Raw genomic sequence first — 25,252 nt, forward strand, 5'->3', positions numbered from 1 at the left:
TTGCCCCATCTTTATATCTAATACAATTAAAAGGATTTGATATTATATCAACGTGTTACTGAATGCATGGTCACAAATTTAAGGGTTACCTATCCCTCTTAGAGCCAACATTATACATTTGTATGTGTTTTGAGATTGTGACTTACATGCGATGCTCAAACCATTATTAGGTCATTGAGATTGGTATCTACGCGAACTACTTAATCGTCATAACTGATGCACGATATCTATTGTACTTCGTTGGTTTCATGTGTTCGTTATTATTATATTTTTAATTTATGTTAATGTCATTTTTCAGCGAGTTTTCTGATCATCGTATCATGTACCATTTATATTTTTGTAAAAACTTGAAGCTTTATCATAACTGGCCATAACTCTCTCCGCTCTATTTTTTTATTCCCAAAAAATTAAAACACTAAATCCAAACTTTAAAAACCTTAAACCCTATACTATAAATCTTAAAAACCCTAAATAATTATAATCCCAAAATCCTAAATTACTAACCTAAAAAGAATCTGGATATAATATTAGAATATAAAAATGCGTTTTTTTTAACGAAGTTGTCTTTCAAAAAATATTATCACGCTTACACAAGACGCTCTATATAAAAACATATTATTTAAAAATAGTGGCATACTTAAAAATAATAAAGAACGAGTGCTATTTAAATAATAATTTATTTTTAATATATTTAGATAAAAAAAACCCTAAAAATGTGAATAAAGAATATTGAATGGAGGGGCAAAACAGTAAAATACGGAAACATGAAAGGTAATTTTGGAAACCTAGTGGCTGAAATGAATATATGAAATTTTAAACGGAGTAAACAACTGAAAAAAATAAATAAATGAAAAAGCAAGGCATTGACGTGAAAGCGAAGTCTTCAATTTTTTTCCCGGGTAAATGCGTTTTGTTTTTTACTCATCAATCGAGAAAATTTAATGAAGAAAAAGAAAAGGACTGAATGAAGTAAATGTAGGATGGATTATTGGCTCCCACACATCCAATTTACGTTTCAACTACAGTTTCTAATTTAGTTAAAGCTCTAAAGAAATCCCCTCAGCACCCCCAAAACTAGGGTTTTTGGGTCTCTGCTTTGGGGCAATTTGAAGATGATGAGTTGGAGAAGAGTTTTGAAGTCAGCTCAGGCTTTGGCAGCGCATAGCTTGCTCCTTTGTTTCACGCTTTTGCTTCTTCTTAAGCTGGATCATGTCGTTTCTTACTCATGGTGGTCAGTTCATTTATTTCTCTCTACATATTCGTTTCAATTTCAACATTTGGTTGAATTCGCTTCTCCAATTCAAGCTTTTTGTTTTTTAAATTTTTAGAGAAGCTAAGGTCCTCCTTACAGGTTGCAAACATTGTTTTATTGTTATTGTTTGTGATTTTTTTGGGGTCTCTGTGGTCTAATCGAAGTTTAAATGATTGTTTACAAAGGCTTGCTGTTGCTGAAGAAAAACCGTGTCTATTTTCTGTCTTAATTTTGTGTTTTTAGGAGAACAGATGCTTTCTCTTGTAAAGTTTGTCTCCTTGTAGCAGTCTATTATAAAAGGGAAAGAAATCGTCTTCAAAGACGATTTTTTTTTCTTTGGCGACTTAAAATTGATTGGCTTGTGCTATAGTTTTGATTTTGATAAATTTTGATTTTGCAGTCAACATAAAATGTGAAACATAAATTTTTATTTTTCAATCTGTGTCTTGGTACATTTCAATGAATGTTCTTATTTGAGATGAAACTTATGCTAAATCTTCAATGTAAACCAAAGATGCAAAGGGATCAAGGGTTAAATTAAAAAACCAAAGCAATAGAACTTGGTGACTAATACCAGGAAGTTACTTGGAACCAATGGAGGGTACTCAGGTTAAGGTAATAATACATGATAGCCCTCTCCTGAAATGAACCGGGAGGTGGGCGGTTTGTTCTGCTATAAATCCTGCCTTTCATGAGTGAAACATGTTCATTTTTTCAAGTGTGGTTGTTTTGAAGAGAGGGGATCACAAGTTGCTTGAGTATGCAGTTCTATATGTGTAGTCTTCAATTTAAATGTCCATAAATATTCCTCTGAACCTGGGATTATGAGATTGTCTTTCAGCATCAAATCCTTTCCATGATTTTAGGTTTTAATCGCATTATTCAATGGCTTTTGATTGCAGGACCATATTTTTCCCACTTTGGATGTTTCATGGAGTTGTTGCACGGGGAAGGTTTTCCTTACCTGCCCCGTCAGTCCCCCATAATCGTCAAGTATGTTTGTCTGTTACCCTGGCCATCATTTTACTTGAACTAAACATTGACTAACTGAAACATAAATTCTCTATTTGGGGTGTTTTGGTTGTGAATGTTTCAAATTCATAATCAAGTTTTATGATCATTATTATATTGTTTTATTTATTTTTTTTGCCTGGACAGTGGGCACCATGTCATGCCATTGTTGCGACACCGCTACTAATTGCTTTTGAGCTGCTTCTCTGTATATATCTTGAGAGTGTAAATGGTATAGAATCAACTTTCTTTTCCTTGTTTTCATATTATGGGGCTTGGATTCTTTTATCTCCTAGTTTGGTCACTCCTATGATTTTCAAATTCATAGTTGTGGCTGAAGTAAAAACAGTAAACCTATGGTCTCTAGTTGTTCAATTTTCTTGAAGTACTCATGTCTGACTGTGTCTGACACATCCAAACACAAGTATGGTGACGTGACCCTTCAAGGACCCACATGATACATGAGAAGAAATTAAAAAAATGCATGTACCAGACACATACTTGCACTTACACCCAAGTGGCCGAGTCTAAGTAACATAGCAGTGAACTATTTTATTGTTTTCATTATTCTTTTATGGACCATGTTCGTGAACTTTATTTAATCTTTTGTCACAGTTTATGGTTTTGCTGCCGTAAACTTGAAGGTCGCCTTCCTTCCATTATTGGTGTTTGAAATAATTGTTCTTGTTGACAATTTCAGGTACTTCAAAGTTAAAAACTTATGTTACTTTCATTTATTGTCTGTTAAAATCATGTTCTTTTCTTACTTAACAGAACATTATTGCTTGTTAACTCTTTCTTTTGCAAGTTCTTATTGTTTCTAGGGAATATTTAGGCTTTGATAAGTTGATTCGGGGGGTGTTGTTGTTGTTGTTCAGATGATGTTCCCTCTCTGCGGATTTGTAGCAAATTGGGTTCTCCAATTAGTAATTTTTTATTGTGTCTATCATCAATTAGACTTTATTTGGCGAATATGTGGCTTCAATCATTCATCGAGAAACAATGTTTAATGTGCCATGTTATTAGACTTGTTTATTTTAAAACTTGAGAGTGCATGTTAGGAAATGAAGACATTCAAGTTTTTCCTGTATTATTATGCTACTTGGTTTTACATAGTGATAGATAACAGAAGGACAGTGTTATCATCTTATAAGACATGGAAAAATATCCATATTCAACTGTACCTTACGGGACATTGTAATCATGGGAATAGTTGGGCTGTTAGAATGCTCTGTTTCATTGCCTCCTCTTACTTGCAGTAACTCAGATTATCCGTAGTGTTGGCAGAAGGCCTTAGGCAATACTATTACTCTAGCTGAACTGTTAGTATTTACTAGCTACTAAAGTTCGATGGCCTTTGGCTAGAAGGTGACATAGTAAACTTCATGTTATAGATTGTAGTATTAATATATAAATTCATGTTAGAATCCCCACCAAAAAAAATGCTTTGTCCATATGTGATGTCTGATTAACTTCATCTTGTTAGTTAGGTAGAGATTATGATACCCAAGCTAGAAACTAGCTAGTAATATAGACGAATGCTTGATAATTTCCCCGAGTTATATAAGGAAGAAGATTAACCATTATGTCGACTGTTTATTCTAGGCATCTCTGCTTTCGTCCTTCTGTGTTGTTACCTGGTTTTACTTTTATCCAAGGACCAAAAAGTCGAAGATGTTATGATGATTTGGAATGAAGCCTGCTGAACTGAATTGCTTGTGCAATCCCTTCTAGAATGTGTGCATTATATTTCAAAGAAATGTAAAAGCAAGACAACCATAATTTTCTAGTGGCTTTGTGACTTTGGAATACATGGATTTAGCTTGAAATTTGTCAGATTTTCTTCTTCTTACATCACCGCTGATTGCAAGAAATTTGGATTAGTATAAATAAGCTTAAGCCAAATTATTGAAATTCTGAGCTATTTTATTTCCACCGTCCCCTTCTTTCCTGGTAATTCAATTTTCTCTGCAGGTTATAAGCAGTTATCATAGTTATTGATTTCATTTTCTTCTTCAGAATGTGTAGAGCTCTGATGCCCGTTGATGATGAAAGCATTAGTGATGAAGCGATATGGGAGGCTCTACCTGTAAGTTTTACTGAACTTGGCAATTTGATGGTCCTGTCTTAATCTAAGAGAACACAGATTCAAAATTTGATGATTTTCTTCTTATATTTGATTTTTTGTTTGATTTGAACCTTAAGTGCTTTCAAGTTTCAACCTATCCGTGAAATTTAGATTTAAGCTTTTACATGGAGGAAAATGGATAGCACTGTTATTTAATTAGTAAATTTTTTAATTAATGTATCATGCAAGTCATTGAGAAACACTATAGAGGGCTCCTCTTGAGTATATGAAATTATGAACTAGTAAAACATTGGAGCTTATAACACTTTAGCGCTTTTACTGTTACCATTCTTCACAATTTTAAAAGGAAAGTGTTAAGGTGTATGATTCCTTTGAGATGTGTACGCTATGTTATATTGATATACGGAGAGTTAAAACATCTCGTGCATTTTTAGAGAGGCTAGAATACTAAAGGCGTCCCATGTACTTTCCAAATTTCCTATATAAGCCCTTATCCTATTATTGTACCCAATTAAGTTCTTAAATTATTATTGTTGTCCAATCAATTACTTAAAGTACTATTTTGTTTAATTCATCTCTTATTTTTCTAAAAGTTTTCAGTGCTTTTTATGCAAAAAAAAAAAAAAAAAAAAAGAAGCAAAAATTATACTGCAATGGCTCAATTAGGAATAATACAATGTAAGACTTTATTTGAGAAGGTTTAGAGGTGTTTTTAGTAATCTAGCCTTTGATAAACATGGTTGTTGTAATAAAATCTTTACTGTTATTTGGGATTCAAACCTGTCAAGTATATATACAATTGACTGTAATTAAATCTTATTTCAATTTGTAGCACTTTTGGGTTGCAATTTCAATGGTCTTTTTTGTTGCTGCTACAGTCTTCACCCTTCTGAAATTATGTGGTAATTTCTTTAATCGACTTACTGTAATATACACTAGAGGAATTGCATAGTAGGCATATTCTTTTCTCTAACTAGGTTTTTATATTCGAGTTCTTGATCCAGTTATCTATATCATTCCACAAATACATCTCACTCTTGCATGGGCAAAGTGACACATTACTTGGTAAATGGTACCTTTTTCTGATACTTTGAAGCTTTCTGGATTGGCAAGTGGCTCATGACTGCTACCAGACAAACTGGGGTGCACTGTTGTTTTAGCTTCTTATAAAAGAAAAGAATAAATAAAGAACATTTAGTCCTGCAATTTTCAGAAGCCTTATTTTTTCTCTCTTTGTAGATTGGATAGAGCATTCTTTCTTCATCAAATGAAATTGCCAATCCTGTAAGGCAATTAGATACAGGACATCAGTAGTGTGTTTTTCAGTTCCTGGAGCTGTTAATCTTGATGCTTTCATGAAGAGCTAGTTTACTTTGTTGTCACTTGTCACCTTAGGAGTCATTTAGTCTATCATTGTTATTATTGAGTTTTTGATGCCCCTTTCCCTGGGTATTACTTGGAACTTAAAATGTATCTGTCTGTTTGTGCATAAGCAGATTAAGGAATAATGGTTTTGACAATATAAGAGGTCTTTAATTGGCAGTATTTACTGTAGTCATGAGTATTGCAACCATTTATAGGGATCTCGTTATCGTATCACTGTCCCTAAATTTCATATTAATGTAGAGTTGGCATGGGTTGTTGGCTATTGATTGTATCAATAAAATGATATAGGCAAACTCCCTTAGAGATTGGTATTTTACCTTGCATGTACCTTTTCCAGATTTCCAACTCAGAATGTCATCACTTCTTGAGAACCAAAATTTGATTAATATAACTGCTTTGGTGCTTCAGTTTCTACTTTCTATTGGTTTTTTCCTTTTAAAATCATTTTTGTTAATGGCCATTGAAAGATTATTTGTTAACTTGTAATTTGCTTTTTCTGCAATTCTTCAGGCAGTAAATTGATTCATCTTACTTTAGTTTTGGTTAAAATTTCCATGTTCATGATTATTGTTTTCCTGTACATATATTGCAGGTGATGTAGGTGCTCTTGGTTGGTGGGACTTGTTCATAAATTTTGCGTACAGCTTTGCTGCTTTTAATTTTCTTTTTATTTTTTAAGTTTGTTGGAAATAGCAGTATGATAATCTTTTCGGGTTGAGTGCTAGAAAAATCTGATAACGGCTACCACATTTTTTCATGCAGTATTGCTGAGTGCTTTGCTTTTCTTGTGTGTACAAAGTGGTCTAATCCCGTAATTCATAGAAATTCCCCAGCAATAGAAGCTGGTCCATCTACCGCAACTATCAGATATCTTGACTGGAACAGTGACTTGGTAGTTACTCCTGAGGAAGACCAGCAGCAGGATACTCTGTGTGGCCTGCAAGAGATTGGTGGTCACCTCATGAAAATTCCAATAATCGGCTTCCAAGTCCTCCTCTGCATGCATTTAGAGGTATGCAACATTACTGGTGGTATTGAGTGTCATTGTGGTATGTTGTCAACAATTCTATGATTGTTCCAAATTTCAGGGAACACCTCCGGGTGCTAGAAATATACCACTTCCAATTTTGTTCTCTCCTCTTTTCCTACTGCAAGGGCTTGGTGTGGTCTTTGCCACTTCATTGTTAATAGAGAAAATTGTACTTTTACTACGAAGTGGAGCTGGCACAGGATTGTACTTCAGATTTTCGTCCAGAGCCCGTGATTGCTTGGAATTCTTGCACCTTGGTTCTAGGTACCGATCCTTTAGTTTGTAAATAGGCAGAAAGTTTTGTTTGGCTAGATTGTGTAGTTCATGAATTGACACCACTGATTTTCTTTTTATCTCTAAAATCAGGTTATTAGGTTGTTGGTCTATTGACGAAGGAAGTATAGTGGAACAGGCACAACTTTATCATGATGGGACCTCTGGGTTAGTATAGTTTTAGCATCTTTCAGCCCTTTATAGATGCACTAGTTGTATATAGCTTTTCTTTCCACTTGCTTTTGGATCACTCCACATCTTCATGTGGTGTGTGCTTGAAAAAAATGTAAATCATGTTTCGTAATATCAAAGAAGGTGAAATTGATAGACTATACTAATAATTAAGAAAAAAATTGACTTAAACTTATTTATGCCTATTTATGAAGTTTGGTTGTATTGACGTGACCCGTTTTTAATGCCAAAAGAAAATATAAGTATCAGAGAACATAAATATGTAGCAGAGACATAAAAGATTTTGTGTTCAAATTGGGAAAGATGATTTAAACTTTTAGACCTCTGTTAAAGGAAAGATGATGAGAAAAATTTGATATGAGCAACTGCTCAGTGATTATTGGCGTATTGCTTATCAATATTATTCTACTCTACTAAACATAAAATCTCACTACCCAAATGATTTTTAAAAAAAATGACATTGTGAGTTAATATAGGGCTAGTAATAAGGCCTTAGTCAGATTAAGGCTTTTTATCAATTCATATCCAAATTATTTGTCTACTTGAAGTGTTTATCCATTTATGAGCTCGTTTTAACAAAGGTGAAATAGTATATAGGTTGAACTTTGGGTGTATTTATTTGGTTCAGTTTGAGATTTTTAACATATTGGAAAACTGAAAAGCATATAGAAAAGAGCAACGTATTTGATGTACTGAACTGCATTCAAATAATGGATTTTGTTGATCTTCTGTTTTTGTTTTGATCTTTTTTGGGCGGTTCTGGTTTCAGTGAGTTTTGCACCTTGATTGAGAAATCAAACATGATACATGGAACTGTTCATTTGAGGGGTTTTTTTGAGTGTTTTTTTTTGGGGGGTATGTAGGTTGCAAAACACACTTATGGTTTAAAGAAACTGAAATGTAAGAAAATGTTGTAAGAGAACAGTATGGATGATGTTATTTTGTGATGCGGGATTGAGTGAGTTTTGCGCTTTGATTGGGGAATCAAATGTGATGCAAGGAACAGTTCATTGTGTTAAAAGTTCTAATATTTTACTTTGGGTTGTGAGGTTGCAAAAAACACTTATGGTTTTGAAAAACTAAAATTCTAGAATATACTTTAAGAGAATGGTTTGGGTGAGTTAATTTTATGATGTGGCAAAATTTTCTATTACCGGTGTTCATGGATGTTATTTCCCTTTTCCCATTTTTATCCGATCATGTCTTGAGTTTACTCTTATATACTCTGGCTGTTGGATTATTCTTTACACTCTTCCACTGCCTTTTTCCCTAACTTTTTAATTTGACTGCTCCATGCAGGTATAACACCTTCTCCGGTTATCCACCCGAGATAGTTAAGAAAATGCCTAAAAAGGATCTAGCTGAGGAGGTGGTTATGGTCCTTCTAACATTCCTTTCAGTTTTTTTTTTTATTTCGTACTGCTTCTCTTTTCTTGTACTTTGTAGTTTGTACCACACTTTCTTACATGTTTTTTTTTCTTCTCCTCTTCCATGTTATGGTTTTGCTTTTGGCATCTTCTCTGTGCAATATATTTGCAATTTTAAGGCTTTTAATGACCCTGAGCCTGCATGTACACATAATTAAATGCTTTCTTTCATCTCAGGTTTGGAGGCTTCAGGCCGCTCTCGGCGAGCAATCAGAAATCACGAAATACAGTCAGCAGGAGTTTGAGAGACTTCAAACCGTAATCTTTCAACTTTACTAATGTGGCTTTGTAGTGTGAAATAGTCGATTTTCAAAGCATTAAGAGCCTAAGGAAGCTGGATCGAGATACACTCTCGTGTGCACTCTGCTGACATGCACGTGTTCTTGACTTAATGTTCAGGAGAAAGTGTTATGTAGGGTTTGCTTTGAGAGGGAGATTAGCGTGGTTTTGCTCCCTTGTAGGCATCGTATTCTTTGCAGGTATAGTAGTCGTTCTTTTGATGCGATTGCATCTTTGGATGTATCCAAATGAAGTTCCATCCTCTTTGCTGTTATGCTCATCAGTTCCTATCAATTGCAGTACCTGCTGCGAGAAGTGTAGAAAATGCCCAATCTGTCGTGTCTCCATCGAGGAACGCTTGCCTGTATACGATGTTTAATATCTAACTTGACGAGTTCGTAAACATGAGAGTGGCAAACACCAAATAACTTGACAGGTCAGATGTTACTATAAAATTCACACTAGAGTGTTGCTTCTTTGAATTGACATGTGCCAGTATAAAGATATAGAATACGCATGCTATAATTACAACAATAATAATAATAATAATAATAATAATCTTATTTTATGTTTTGATAATCATAGGAAATGTAAATGTAGTTTCTTTATTGGAATGATGATGGGATTGTAAGGTTTTGATAGCTTTTTAACTCGATACAAGTAGCACATAAGATATATTTTGGTCCTTTTTTGTTTATATTGTAAAATGAGTAATCAATACCACTCCCCTTGGAATATAATGGAATAAGCTGCTTTGGTCGTTGTACAAAGAAAGAGAAAAATGGAATGGTATTTAAATGACTTTATCACAAAGAAGTACGTAAACTATATCATTTTTTTCATCCAAATATTTCAAGTATTTTTGGTTAATATAAATACCTAAAATTATTATTTTGGTCAAAATAGGTACCTAAAGGATTTTTTAGTTAAAATAGGTACGTAAAGTATAATATCTTTTTCATTTACCTAAAGCATTCTTTAATTAATGCCATGTCTCAACCTTTTAGAACTTGGATGAATACATTGAATACTTTAGGTTTCTATTTTGACTAAAAAATATTTTAGGAACTTAATTCGGTCAAAAAATATTTTAAGATACTTTAGGTACCTATTTTAAACAAAGTAATAATTTTATGTACTTATTTTGAAAAAAAATACTGTAGTTATTTAAATAAAAATATGATATTTTTTTAAGTACTTATCTGTAATATAAGCTTATTTAAATTGATAAAAAGAAATTTTAATGCCATTTACCTGAAGAACCAAGAGTGTGGGTGGTTGGTGGGAAAAGACAAAGAACAAGCAAAAGGTAACAAGTTTTTCCCGGTGAAATCACTGTTAATATGAGTATTTTTTTATTGTTATCATGTGAAGTGGCTGGATTTGACTTCTCTCTTTTAATAAATTGGAGTCCAGTCGGGCTATATAATTTAATATTAGTTTTAAAAGGTGCTAGACACATCGAGGTGAAAAGCCTTTGACGTCTAGGTGCAAGACCAAGGCGTGTGTCCTTTGTGGGAAAGGTACACTTTTTATGTTAAAAAGTATATAAATCAATTCTAGAGTATATTCATATCTATTTACCAATTGGTTCATTTCTATAACATTTAATCTTTTCATTATATTTTTCATGCCTTGTTCTTTCATTATTGCTTGTTTCTTCTTCAAGAGTAGGGATCCATTTTTACAATTCACATGATTTTAGTTTTCAAAGTATTGCAACACGGAATTAGAGTTATTCTCATTTTGATAAAGAAGCATGGATATAGGTCAATTTCATCACATGGAACAATAATTTCTTTGTGCAACTAAAACAAAAGAACAGTGAAGAACACTCGTCTCTCGATAAAAATTGCATGTCCATGTTTAACGTCTTATTCTCTGCCCCTTTCACCATCTATCACATATTCTCTCGTCCATTGTTGACTTTTTTTGTCAAATTTTTTTAACTTTGACTCAATTATTTAAAATTTATTATATATATATATTAAAGTCTTAAATCAAGTAATTTTTAAATATTTATTTTATAAAATTTAATTGTTTAAAATATTTAAAATAATCATTGTTAAAGTTTAACATATTTAATTTTTTAAATGTCAATAATAACATAGTGATATTTTAAATTTCAAACTGTTATTATTATTAAGAAAAGAAAATAAAAAGTATTAGGTGGACTCACTTGTGTCTCAGGCTTAAACAAATGTGGTGTATTTTTTTAAAATTATAACAGCTATTATGATTAATAAAATAAAATAAAGATAATAAAAAAATAATATAAGGAGCGCTAACTGAGTACTGCTTCTAACAACGGTTATGTCTAGAATTTAAGACAAATACGACGTATTTTTTAAAAAAAAAATTAAAACGAAAATTATAATTAATAAAAGAAAATAAAGAGCGACAATTGGGTACCACTCCAAACAATGACTCAGATGTTTAGGACTTTAAATAAACATAGTGTATGAAATAAAATATGAAAGGGAAAGAAATCATCAGAAATTGAAAAATTAAAAGTAAATAATAAAATAAAACATGTGGGCCGTTATTCTTCTTGCACAAAACAGAGGAAACGATAATCGAGAGAGTTGTTTCGATCAAAAGATGTGTGCATGGTATGTTTTTGGTGGAAGAAACAAGTAGTGGAAGAGGTAAGAGGGCACTTGAGCAAGTAAATTTGTCTTTTATCCTTAATGCGGTAGAACTGGGTCTGGTTGACCCGACCGAGTCAATCCGGATTCGAGGAATTATTGGACGTTGAATTAAAGTTTGAGGGTGATCGAATGGAGTTTTAATGGTCGATCGATATGACACGAAAATTGAAGTAATACTCTACTACCTTTTGTATGATTTTCGAAACTCATTGATAGATGGTAAACACATGAATGAAAATGATCGGTCCATTAGATGTATTTAACTATCATTGGAATCAAACGTAAATTGAAATAAAGACAAAACACTGTATAAGACTTAGATTGCTCGAAAAAGAGAAACTGAAAGATTGATCGGAAATAATTATACGTTCGGTGATTCAATAATTAATGAATTGATTTCAAGATCTGTAAATTTTGATAAATTTCTTTAAAGGTTAAATACCGGAATTATTTGGATAAGAAATTACCAAAAATAACCTTATAGGGTAAAAATACAAAAAATGCCCTTGTACTGTAAAAGACCAAGACTTCCCTGGATGGTGAAAAATAACACAGAAAAGACATACTTGACCAATTATCAGAAAAGGTGCATATGTTTGAATTAAAAAGAATTACCAAAATATCCTCGAGATATAAAATAACTAAAATAACCTCCATTGATTAAAGAAACTAGAATACTTTCAAGCCTAATTTATCGAAAGTAATGCCACTAATATAATTGAGTGGAATGGCGATGATACAAGTGTAAAAAGCACAATGGATGGCTATGATAATGGAGACGACCAGAGAAATCATTTCTTGATCCACTTGAACCTTGAAATCATCGATTTAAATTCTAGATCTATATTGGAATGCCCTTAAAGTGTAAAATGACACAAAGAACGTCTAAGCATTAGAATAACTAAATACACTCAAGCTCTGAAATGAATAAATCAACCTCGAATACCAAATGACCTAGAATTTCTATTTTCTGAGATAACACCCGGTGACTGAATTATCGAAGGTACTTTACACGTCTGAATTTCTTGAAATGACTAAATTATATGACCAAGTTGAACTGAATGGAAGAACTGTATGTATCCAAATTTTGGAAATGATTGAATTACTATGGAAACTCCGAAGTGATCGGAATATACTTAACTACTAAATGACCTAAGTACTTTCAAAGACCTAGAATTAAGTGAATGACTCAGACAAGTCTGGAAACGTTGATGAACTTATATGTTGTACCACCCTCAAGGGTTTTAAACCCAAATCAAGCTCGTCGACATTTATTGAATATCGTTGCAATACAGAAAAGAAATAAATACCGCTAGAATACATATTCATCTCCTCAAGAACTGATCAAGGATGATTCTGATATTGATTAGATCAACTAGTGCAGTCAGTAATAAGAATTGAATAATAATGAAGTATCACAGTCCGAATAATTGACAAGTATTGCAGTGTTAGGATCGTTGGTTCAATTGGAGTCAAAATCCTGATAATTCAATACATAATCCTGAATACCCCTGATTGTTTGAGTAATGGAATCACTCTCAGTAAATGTGAATATAAAATTATTCTGATATAAAGGTTTCTGAACACCTTCCTGATGCACCTGAATCATAACGGGGTTCTAAAGAATCAATTTTAAATGTCTAGTAGATCCATTAGTAATCAATCATTTTCAAAAGGACCTCGTTCTTGGAATTCGATTAAATTACATAAGTTTCATGTTTTCCTGATAACTATTAAATGCCTCTGAAAAATACTTGGATCCTCTAGTGTGTTCCCCATGTACACGACAATTTTATATGTTTTAAAAGGCGTTTTATCGAAATTTATTGATTTATTGGCTTATGAACTATTGCAACATGGTATGTGTTCTCCGATTACGATTTTCACCGAAAAATATGATTTGTTCCTAATTTATGGAATCATGGAATTTATTGATTTATGAACTATAGTTTCATGTTTTCACTGGTTACTACTTGCATTGTTTTATTGAAACATTTTTCATGTAGGCTGGAGAATGGAGATTCAACTATGATCAAGCTGGTAAATCCTTACGGACCAAAGACGACCCTTGGGTAGGCTCTGAGGCCCCAAGGACTTTCTTGGGTAGGCCCCGAGGCACCTAGAACTTTCTTAGGTAGGCTCCGAGGCACCGAGAACTTTCTTGGGTAGGCTCTCAAGCCCCAAGATGCTCTCTTAGGTTGACTCCTTATATCCAATGGGTATAAGGTTGCCCTATGGACGCAGTTCTGGGGAACTGCATATGGTGTAAGGGTGGAGGGCAGTTATATGATTTATTTCATTGTCATGTTTACGAGATTTTTCTGGATAACGATCCAGATATTGCGGTTTACTGTTAAAACTGATTTCAACTGGATTTTATATGGGTAGGATTCTGGAGCATGGAGGTTCAGTTCTGATCCAACTGGTAAATCCTTACGAACCTATGATGACCCTTGGGTAGGCTCTGAGGCCCCGATAACATTATTAGGCTCTTGGGCCCTAAGACATTCCCCTTAGGGTGGCTCCTTTTGTTGTGTGCTTAGGGTAAGCCCTTATGGATGCAATTCTGGGGAACTGCATAGCGGTGTTCGGTTGGAGGGTTATACTATGGTTTTGAAAATATGTTTTAAACAATTCATGTTTTAAATATATATATATTCATTGGTTTTTAGTTGGAACACACTAGACCTCCTATTCCAATCTCCTCAAAACATGATACTCTGAATGTTTCCTATAATTGAAATCTTCATGAATTTTACTCGAAGAAAATACCAGAAGAACCACAACTCATCCCGAAAACCTGTAGACATCTGAATCAACAAGGAAATGTTATGTTTTCCATTTATCTGCATGTCTTTCAGCATCATCTGGTAGTTTTGTATTACTGAGCTTCCCAAAGCTTACTCTTTTACTCACCATTTCAAGTTAAAAGGATCAAACCAGTGAAACTATCGACATCAGTAACGGAGTTCCGCTGGCGTTGCTTGCGGGGTACGGTGCATGTGATTAGGGGGCATGTAGGTTGTATTTTGTTTTATATACGAGTCTGAAATCTGGTGGCCCTAATGTGACACCCTGGATCGGATCGGGCCACCTGCATCGGTCCGTGGGTGTTACAAAAAGTCCTACAAAGCACACACTTGGGAGGCTTCCTGTTTTGTGCTGCTCTTATCTCTCCAATGACATTTTGCTCAATGTCCAATGCCTTAGAGACGTCTAGATGCACTTTTGAAAACTAAACATTTGATGACATCCGACTTGTCCTAATTTAAAGTTAGATTTAAATATTTGAATCTATAATCTGCATTTGTATAAATAATATATATTTGAATAATGGATATTGAGGTGTGTCTATATTTATTCTAGTAATTTTGGTATCTGAATTTATAATATTTAAATTCATAAAAATATATCTACTGTCTAAATTTGTAATTTGTAATTTTGAAATACTGTCAATGTTTTTATGTAATATATATCTAAAATATTATTTTAAAATTTTTTCAAAGAATGATTTAAAGGCAAGTGATGAATGGATTAATATGTAAAAGGATGACGCTGACACATTTGATGATATTTGACGAGCACGGTAAACGATAAATACCATAAAATTAAATTATAAAATCGTTAAATCATAGAGTACTCAAGGTATAATTACAATTTAGTAAAAAATTAAAGTGTAATTTAATTAAAATACAATAATTCTAAAAAATAATTTTTTATAAATTTATTTTAATCAAATTAATTCAAATATAAATTTGAGAAATTTATAAACCTTAGTTTATTTCAATATCTTTTAAGCTGTCGCGTCACTACCGCCACCGTCACTGTCGTCGTCCTCACTGCCGCCGTTGCCGCTTTCATCACTAGTGTAACTAATCCCTAAAGTAAGTTTTATTAATGATCCATAACCTGAATTCCTTAATTAGTGTACTTAAAAAACCCTAATAATCGAATTAAGTATCATATTTACTAAATTACAACTCAAATTAGAACAGTCGAATCGTAATTTTTACATTTGAGTCATAATTGGTAAATCCAATACCAATTTCCCGATTGTTGTCACGCCGTCCATACCGGTACACTGGTTCATTCATATCGATATGCGGGCATGCCAGTATCGGCACCCTATGCGTAACGATACAATATATGAACACTATTTTGATATTGAATACATGTACTGGTACGGGTGGTTGCTTCGTGCTATGTTATTTCAATTATAATGCCATTTACCATCGTATTAATGTTCCTTTTATTTATGTTTTTGAAAATATAGATTTTTTTCGAGATTACTGCTAATGAAGATACCAAAATTCAAGTTACAGAATTGGACAATGAATTCGATTGTAACACCCGTACTGAAGAAGAACAAATTGATAATCATATTGATGATGGCAAACATATAGTTGATGAGAAGACAATTGACAACTTTATTGACGAAAAAATATGGGATAATATTGCGAAGGAATTAAAATATTACGATGAGAATGATATGAATGTGCTGAAGTGGAAGACTTTAGATGATTGCGTTGAATTTTATCATACCTATGCCAAGGTAAAATATTTTGGAGTTCGAGTCGTTTAGACAGTGAAAAGTCGCAATGGTGGTCACATAATTGCAAAGAAAATAGTTTGTTGTAAGGAGGGATGTAGAGATGATAGGTGAAATAACAATCCAAATAGAAAATGTCAACAACGACCGGTCATCCGAGTTGGATATGGAGCATTTATTAGATTCAAATTGGATGAACGGTATTAATATTGGAAAGTTGATAAATTCCATGCCGAATATAACCATGAAATGATTCAGCCAACACAAGTTTCTTACATCAAGTATGTTTTGCATCCAAAACTAAATGTTTACATACTAACTTCTAAATATATATATATATTTAGTGTTATTTAATGATTTATTTTGTAGGTCATTCCAAACAATTAGTGTGTTAGACCAAGTTAAGATTAAGAGCATGCACAACTCTGGAATTGATCCAAGTAAGATGATGCGAAATTTCGTGACTGAAGTTGTCTAAATTGAGAATGTTGGATTTCATCCAAAGGATTTGTAGAACTATCTATCTAGAATCAAAAGAGAAGAAGTGCAAGACGGTGATGTTGAAACGATGATGGCGTATCTAAATGGGAAGCAAGAATCTGACCCTTTATTTTTTGTGAGCCACATAGGGATGAATTCGAAAACTTAGAGAAGTTATTTTTGGATGACGGTATATCGCATGCAAACTATAAAGAATTCGGGCATGTTCTTGCATTTTATATGTTACAAGTACAACACATACAACAAGTCGTTCGATGTTTTGGTTGGTGTTAATCATCATCGAAACACAATGCCATTTGGATGTGCATTGGTTGTGAATGAGAAAGAGGATACCTATGTGTGGATGTTACAACAATTGATTAAAGTTGGAGATGGCCATAAACCTCTTACTGTTATTACTAATAGAGATAAGGCCATGACAAATGCAATTGCTGAAGTACTACCCGGGGTAAAACATAGATCGTGTTTATGGAATATCATGAGGAATATACAGTCTAATGCTAATTACAATTTTCTCAACAAGTTTTTGAGATGCGCTGACATGTGTAGAACTAAATCCAATTTTGAAAGGGCTTGGAAAGAATTAGTAGAGAAACACAAGGCTGAAGGAAGGAGATGGGTTCAAGAATTGTATGAAGATAAAGAGAAATGTGAAGAAGCATATTTGCAAGGATATTTTTATACATGTAACATTAATTGCATTTAATATTATATTTATTTAATGTATTTAAGAAAATTATTATATATGTATATTTTGGTTTTCAACATTGAGGACTACACAATGATTCGAGTCAATGAATAAAACATTGAAAACTTGGTTGGACAGAAAGGTAATATGTATCGATTTGTTGTGAATCATCATAGACAACTACAATCTCTAAGATGGGAGGAAGGTCATTAGGACTACAAAACAATTGATGAACAACCGCATTGTGACGGTGTGTTGGTAAGTTTAAAACGTAATGCAACCCAAGTATATACAAGAAATGCTTTTGCTACACTTTGCAAAGAAATGTCTTACGAGGGTTATTATCTGGTTAAAAAACGGAAGTACATAATGACTGCATGTGTTATTGGTTAGAGCATGTTGAAAAGGAGAAGTTTTATCTTATAGTTAAAGATACCACGCACGATACTATGTACTGTTGTTGTATGAAGTTGGAGTTCGTTGGTTTTCCATTTCGTCATATGTTTGTCATATTGAAATATGAAAAGGAAAAACAAATACCTCAAGGATGTATAATGAAATGATGGACTATTTATGCAAGATAAATGTTGGATTAGACAATAAGAATGCAGATGCTGAAGATAATAATCCAACAACAGTACAAGCCATATATTTCACTTTAGCCTCTTATTGTATGACTATATGTCAACGTACATCAAAAACATTAAAAACTTTCAATGAGATTAAAGATCAATTTGCAAAATTGAGTCTCAAATTGCAAACTGTGAAAGTTGGATGTAAAAATAGAACCGATAAAAGTAAAGAAACGATTGGAATTGGTGATCATATAGTTTTTGAAATAGAAAGAGGAAAACCCAAGAGAACAAAGCACCAAGGTTCATCCTCCAACTCGAAACGTGTTTCATACGATGAAGATGTCACGTTGGACTTGCATAAAACCTCTGAACCTTCTCCGAACAAGCCTTCCGATCAGGATACCAGGCATATTGGTGTACTTCAAATATCAAAATTAGCTTGATACATGCCTGACACATATATGAAAGACGACATATCCGAGGTAATTAAATTTTAAATAGAATAATGATTAATATTTGTTGCTATGTATGTTGATAATAATTTTTTTCGAGGCATTGTGGGTGGCATTGTATAATACATGTATCGGTACCCTATTATAACCGTACTGGTATACGCGACATTGTGGGTGGCATAAATAGTTTCTAATTCATCTTTTCCAAATGTTATCAAACCTTAACCCTAAGAACTCCCCTTTCTCCTAAAAATTCCTCTTGTTTCACTCAAAATATCAAAATAATTCACGGTTTTTACAAGGATTTCAAGGGATTCTATCCCAAATGTTAATTTTTTAAAGTTTTTGCATCTAGATTGAATCTTTTTTATTTTTTGTGCCTTTTGTTTAATTTATTCACATATTATATTAGATTTTACATATAGTTTACATATTTATAATAAATAGATTGAAATTTTTAGCTATGTTTTATACAATGTTCTTTGTTGGAGTTTAATATTTGTTTTTGTTTAGAACCATACAACCATGTCATCAAGATCAAAACTTACAACCAAATGTCGTCGTTCAAATTTACCGTCTTCGAGTCAGCCTCAACCTGAACCTCAACCTCAGCCCATTGTACCAAGTTCTTTTGATAGTTGTTTTAATGAACCCGGGGTGAGATATGACCAAAGGGAAATGTTTCTCATGTTTAACAATTTTCCTATTCGGGATGAGCGTTTCATAGATTTCAAATTTTTGGATGCTCCCAATTTTAATTTTCCATACCTTAGTCATATGAGACGATGAAAATTCAATACCTTTCTTCAACTTAAGCCACAATATTATCCCACGTTGACTTGAATATTTTTCTCTAATGCTCAAAATATTGTTGATGAACCTACTAATAGTGTTATTGCCATAGAGTCTTATCTCATGGGGAAGACATTTTTGCTAGACATCGAAATTATTGCCAACCATCTAGGTCTAGAAAATAGGGGTATTGATATTGAGGATGAATTTATTCATGGTTCTCTAAACCCCGACTCTATTTTACCCTAAACACCCATGGCTTTTTTCTCCATTTTATGATCACTTGGTGGGTTCGACCATCCGGAGGTAAGTATTCGACTATTAGGACCGTCGATACGTGGTGGATTCAGTGCTTCCGCACTAATAAATGCATCAATCTTGCTCAGATTATTTTTGTTGATCTAGTTTACATCATCAACAATCGTCGTACCTCTATGGTCACCTCCTTTTACTACAGTTGTGTCCTAAGTCATATTTTCCTTAGGGAGGGTATAAATTTCTCCGTAGATGTTTCTTTCCCTCTAAAACATAAGATTGATGGTTCATCTCTTCGAAAGGCTCACTTCGATCTTATCAACAATGAGTGGATTCCTCGCAATCAATGACCAGAGCCAACACCTCGAGCAGCTCGAGTAGTTCGTCGGCTAATTTATCGAGTACCTGAAGGAGATGTCATTTTGACATCACTTTCAGAGTTGATCTCTCAGATGGAGGGCCGCATTATGAGTCTTTTTGATATTGTTGATTAGTGTATTGACATGTTGGAGTATTCAGTTCAACAACTTCAAGATGATGACGAGGATGATGTTGATGGTGATGGTGATGACGATGTATCGGAGGCTTAGCTTTATTTTAGGAATTAGGTTGGATTATATTGGATGTTGGATATTATATTATTTTGTTGTGGCTATTCCACTTTGGATATCATTTATACTTTCTTTATTTTAAATATGTTACTATTTTTGATTTGTTAGATTTTTTGTGGATATTGACATTAAATGTTATCATGTACCGGCAGATTACGACAATTGAAAATATCAACTTCATTGTGTTTGATTGTGACAAGTTTTGTCAAAATTTTCAATCGTTTAACTCCCATTTGTTGTGTCTACAAAACAAATATAAAACGTTATTCAATATCACACAATAGTTAAATGAAATTGCATGGTATACTTTAACGTGAAAATAGTCTTCGACCATTCACTCTTGTTATCAGCTTCTATATACTTTAATATGTACATACCACAATCATCTCTGAATCCAATATCAAATACATACTTTATTACAAAGAAATTTAGACAAATAAATATAAACTATTATTTAAAATCTATATTACGTATGAATTTGGTTGCTTCGGTAAGTCAAGAAAATGGATTAAAAATTTTGCAACATCTTCAAATAATCTACTCAAATGAGCATGACCCTTATACATAACCAGCTCTTTACTAAAATGTTATAATAAATCAAAACAAAATTAAGAAATTAATATTTAAAAACAACATGAATTCTATTAGTTCTTATAAATGAATAAGGAACTTACAATATTTTCTGCAATATTCTTACGCACTTCATTGACGCCAAGGGAGTCCAAAACGTAATTATGTCCCTCCACAACATCAACAACTAATAAAAACTAATGATTGCCTTGTATATCATGTAAAGGCACATATACTTGACAAAATAATGTGAGTTAAAAATACAAGAAACTACATACAAGAAAAAAAACAAATTATAATTATACATGTTCAACATTACTACTATTAATAGGCATAAAGTCCTCTATCCATCGGGTATGAAATTTGACAATGCTATAACTTTTTCTCGTCTTCTAACTATTTGTGTAATCCGTAAGGATATTTTGAAGAAACATTAAATTAGAAAATGTCATTAAAATATATACCCGTAAAATAATGTGATCCCTAGTTCATATGTTTTTTACCTGAAAGGATTCACGCTTATATAACTTCTTTTGCATATGCTCTTCTCTTAAGTGCAAATCGAATATATAAATATCGATAAACTATAAAATATTTTAAAAAAATACAAACACTTGTATTAATAATGGCCAAAATAATAAATATTAACTATGTAAACTATTTATTAATTTAATCTATAATACCATTAAGATAACCACTTCTCTGGAAAAACACTGCGAACATTGGCAACGTCCAACATATTATTCTTCGCCATGTAAACAACGTTGAATGTATTATTCCAAGTAGCAACATTCGTACAAATTCTGCGTTCTTCAGGTATTAAGAACTCCAAATATTGCTTGTACACATCACTTATTGTACCCATTTTTTAAAATCTTTTGTTAACACATCACCAACCTCATATTTATATTGCATGACAAATATTTAACTCATAAAAACATTTCTACTGCATTAAAACAAACATGAAATGCAACCAATAAAGAATGATTAGATATGCATACCTTGGTATGCACTTTAGATGTTCTAGCTTCTTTTTTCGATGTCATATCTTGCGATTTCGGATCATCAACAAAATCAATACGTGTAGTTGAACATATCACACTTTCATCCTGTAGGGAGCCATTAATCTTTGACAAAGCTTTAGGACCGTTGACATTTTTGGCTCTATTTTTTTAATCATTGGAGTATCCTTCAACGTAACTAATTGACAAGGAAATCGATTGAGACTAAAATTGAAAGTTAAAAACATCGACCAGAATTTTTGGAAAACCATCACTGTCAGTCTTGATGTTGTCTTCAGAATTAACTTGAAGTTTTCTGTTGCCCATAGGTTCTAATAAGGGAGAAGAAAAATCACAATCACAATTAATAAATGGAGACAAACTCAGTTTTTTAATACCACTCTCGATTTTTTTCTTCAATGATGTGACACCTAATTCTTCTTCCATATGTAATTTGTTCTCTAAACTCTCATCTTTCAATGGAACGCTATACAAATTTGTCTCTTATGCTCTATTATTTAAAGCATCCTCCTTTAATGAACTTTTCATATTACTATGTGTCAATATGCTCACTAATTTTTCAAATTGACCTTTTAATTCTTTAAGTTGATCATTTATTATAGAAAAATCTTTTTCAATATTTTGCACCGAATGAATGAGTGTTTCGAACTTGTGATCACTTTGATAAAGAGTTCTTATATTTTCCTCATGTACAACTTCAAAATTTTCCTATATGCACACAAAGTAAATAAATAATTAAATCTTACATAATATATACGACAAAAACTCATCACTCCCTTTCAGTCATTTAATCAAAATAGATAAGAGCCGGTGAATCAGAAAAATGATTCATTAAGTAAGAAAGAATAAGAAAAAAGTTTTTATGGAGCATGCATATCAATATTAATGGATCATACCTTTTGTGCCACTTCCTATTCCTAATTTACAAAAAAAATAATCCATTAATCCACATTTAATTCATTAGATTTATTTCATTTTTCCTAAATTATTTGTATTGTACCCACTATTATCAACCAGAGGACCTTCCATGGATTTGCCTATATAAGCCGCAACTAAAGTTGCAAAAATAAGAGCTTGAATCCCACTTGTAAATAATCCAAGGAACATGACATGTATAGGAACGATTGAAGGTACTAAAGAAACAAGAGCAATAACTATTAATTCATCAGCTAATATATTCTTGAAAAGTCAAAAACTAAGTAATAAGGGTTTGAAATCAGTAGACACGCTGTTCTTAGGAAGCAGTGCTAGAGCATCTCAGTTTGAGTCTGAGCTCATGGCTATTGAGAACTAATAAAATAAGATGGTTATATTTCTCAATCTTTCTGACTTGCTCCTACGTAACCAAGGTCGAAAAGATTGAGAAAAATCAGTCATTCACAACTACTGATGAAGGATTCCTTGAAAAGTTAAGGATTAGTAATCCGTTTTAGAAATCGAATGGGTTTGATCTTATACATACGCGAGGAAGATAATAAAAGAAGAAGAAGAAGATAAGTTCTTCTTTACTTTTATCACTTAGGAGGTTAACCTCTTTCAAATATAAAACATGATTCTGACAATGCAATGGAGTTGGGCTTTCATGCGGATCCAAATGAATCATCTTTTCCACGGAGGTAAATCCTTGTCCGCTATGCCAAAGGATAGCAAGTTACAAATTCTGTTCTAGTAGGACATGTATTTGAACAACAAAAAATTTAGCTATTTCAACTACATTAAATGATCTTTCAAATTGGTCAAGACTCTCCAGCTTATGGCCACTTCTTGATGGTACCATTTGTTGCTTTATTTAATTTGCTTAAATTTCAGTTAATTATAATGCACATACCTCATTTTTTGTCTTCTCCGAATTCATATCGATATGACGCTTACACTCCATCATCTTAACTGGTTTTGAATAGATCCATCATTTACGTGAAAAAAATAAAATCTAAGTCTGCACACTTAACATAACACAAAGCACGAACAACCACCCGTATCGATACTCCTATATGTAGTACCGATACGTGTATTCAATACCAAAACAGTGTACAAATATCGTACCAGTATGCATAGTGTACCAGTATTGGCATGCCCGCATACCGATACAAACGAACCAGTGTACCGGTACAGACGGCGGGACAATAATCGGGAAATCGATATTGGATTTACCAAATATGGCTCAAACGTAAAAATTAGTGTTCAATTGTTTGAATTTGAGTTGCAATTTAGTAAACATTATACTTAATTCAATTATTAGGGTTTTCTAATTACACTAATTGAGGAATTCGAGTTAGAGATCAATAATAAAACTTATTTAGGGATTGGTTGCACTAGTGACGGCGACGACAATGACGGCGATGGTGGCTTAAAATATATTGAACTAAACTAGGGTTTATAAATTTCCAAAATTTATATTTGAATTAATTTGATTAAAATAAATTTATAAAAGTTATTTCTTAGAATTATTGTATTTTAATTAAATTACACTTTAATTTTTAACTAAATTATAATTATATTTTGAGTACTTTATGATTTAATGATTTTATAATTTAATTTTACGGTGTTCATCTCTTACCGTGCTCGTCAATGCTCGACAAGCGTTGTAGAATTTTTCTATGTAAAATAGGGTTTTTTATAATTATTTTATTTAAAATTATATTAAAATATAAAAATAAAATGAAGAAATTATGGGGCTGCCGAGTTTGATCAATTTAGGGTTTTTTTTGGCAATACGATACACTTACGAGGATTATGTGCATCATTAAATTATCTTTATTAATATGATATAATTATAAGATAATATTTATTTGAATTTTTTTTAATCATTTGACAATAAATACTCAAACATTTTTAGAGATACTATATTTGAACCTAAAATCTCTAACATAACAATAATTCTTTTAAACATTAAAGTTACTTGATTCTTGCACTCAAATATTATTTTTATCAGTTATAAAGTCACATTTGCGTTAGCATAACCTAAGAGAGGGGTGGTTTAGGCGTACCCCAAAATCCCAAATTTAAAGTATGTGCAGCGTCTTACATTCCTAAGTTGTTAAGATAGTTATGATGATAATGTCTAGAATTTTAATTAACAACAAACGAAATATGAAATAATTAATGGATATCAAAAACGTCGAGTGGTGCTGTCCGGTCCTAGGCTTGGACATCGTCCCAGGGGCTCACATTAAAAAATCGATAAACCAAACGATCTCAGTGATTAAAGAATTGTTATTATTTTTTTAGTTGGGTTCAAGAATAACATATGCAAAATTGTATGAACGTTTAATATCAAATAATTGAAACTTGAGAATCTATTAGTAAATACGACATTGTATCCACCCAAACTAATAAAAAATTATAAAACTTGAACAAATCTCATTTTTCTTAAGAGAAAATCGCCTCAGTGACCAAAAATGCCTTATAATATACGATTTTAACCAACTTTTTTTGGATTTGCCAAAATGACCAACAAAATCGCAACGCGAAATAAAAATCGCAACGCGATCCCCAGAATCGCAAATCAGTTTCCAAAATCGCAACGCGATTCTTGAAAATCGCAATGCGATAGTACAAATTCGCATTGCGATTTTCCAGAATCGCAACGCGAACACATAAATCGCAACGCGTATCCGTAAATCGCAACGTGTATCCGTAAATCGCAA

General features: G+C 32.6%; 1 protein-coding gene across 1 annotated transcript; it reads left to right on the forward strand.

The window, feature by feature from the left end:
* Positions 1–1,045: 1,045 nt before the first annotated feature.
* LOC120124836 lies at positions 1,046–9,473 on the forward strand. Its single transcript, XM_039143412.1, has 14 exons — positions 1,046–1,231; positions 2,155–2,245; positions 2,411–2,495; positions 2,879–2,963; positions 4,283–4,352; positions 5,185–5,254; positions 6,331–6,376; positions 6,501–6,750; positions 6,827–7,032; positions 7,135–7,209; positions 8,533–8,602; positions 8,838–8,918; positions 9,060–9,139; positions 9,240–9,473. Exons 1-14 carry the CDS (start codon positions 1,113–1,115, stop codon positions 9,316–9,318), a joined length of 1,407 nt encoding a protein of 468 aa, XP_038999343.1. The 5' UTR covers positions 1,046–1,112; the 3' UTR covers positions 9,319–9,473.
* Positions 9,474–25,252: the final 15,779 nt, after the last annotated feature.

Source organism: Hibiscus syriacus, unplaced genomic scaffold, assembly GCF_006381635.1.
Source record: "Hibiscus syriacus cultivar Baekdansim isolate YM2019G1 unplaced genomic scaffold, ASM638163v2 tig00110429_pilon, whole genome shotgun sequence".
Taxonomy (NCBI): Eukaryota; Viridiplantae; Streptophyta; class Magnoliopsida; order Malvales; family Malvaceae; genus Hibiscus; species Hibiscus syriacus.

Excerpts from the sequence above, each read along its gene's own strand:
- LOC120124836 (XM_039143412.1), top strand. The coding sequence starts at position 1,113 with ATGATGAGTTGGAGAAGAGTTTTGAAGTCAGCTCAGGCTTTGGCAGCG. Across the intron at positions 1,232-2,154 it reads GTCGTTTCTTACTCATGGTG|GACCATATTTTTCCCACTTT; the intron begins GTCAGTTCATTT and ends TTTTGATTGCAG. Across the intron at positions 2,496-2,878 it reads ATATCTTGAGAGTGTAAATG|TTTATGGTTTTGCTGCCGTA; the intron begins GTATAGAATCAA and ends CTTTTGTCACAG.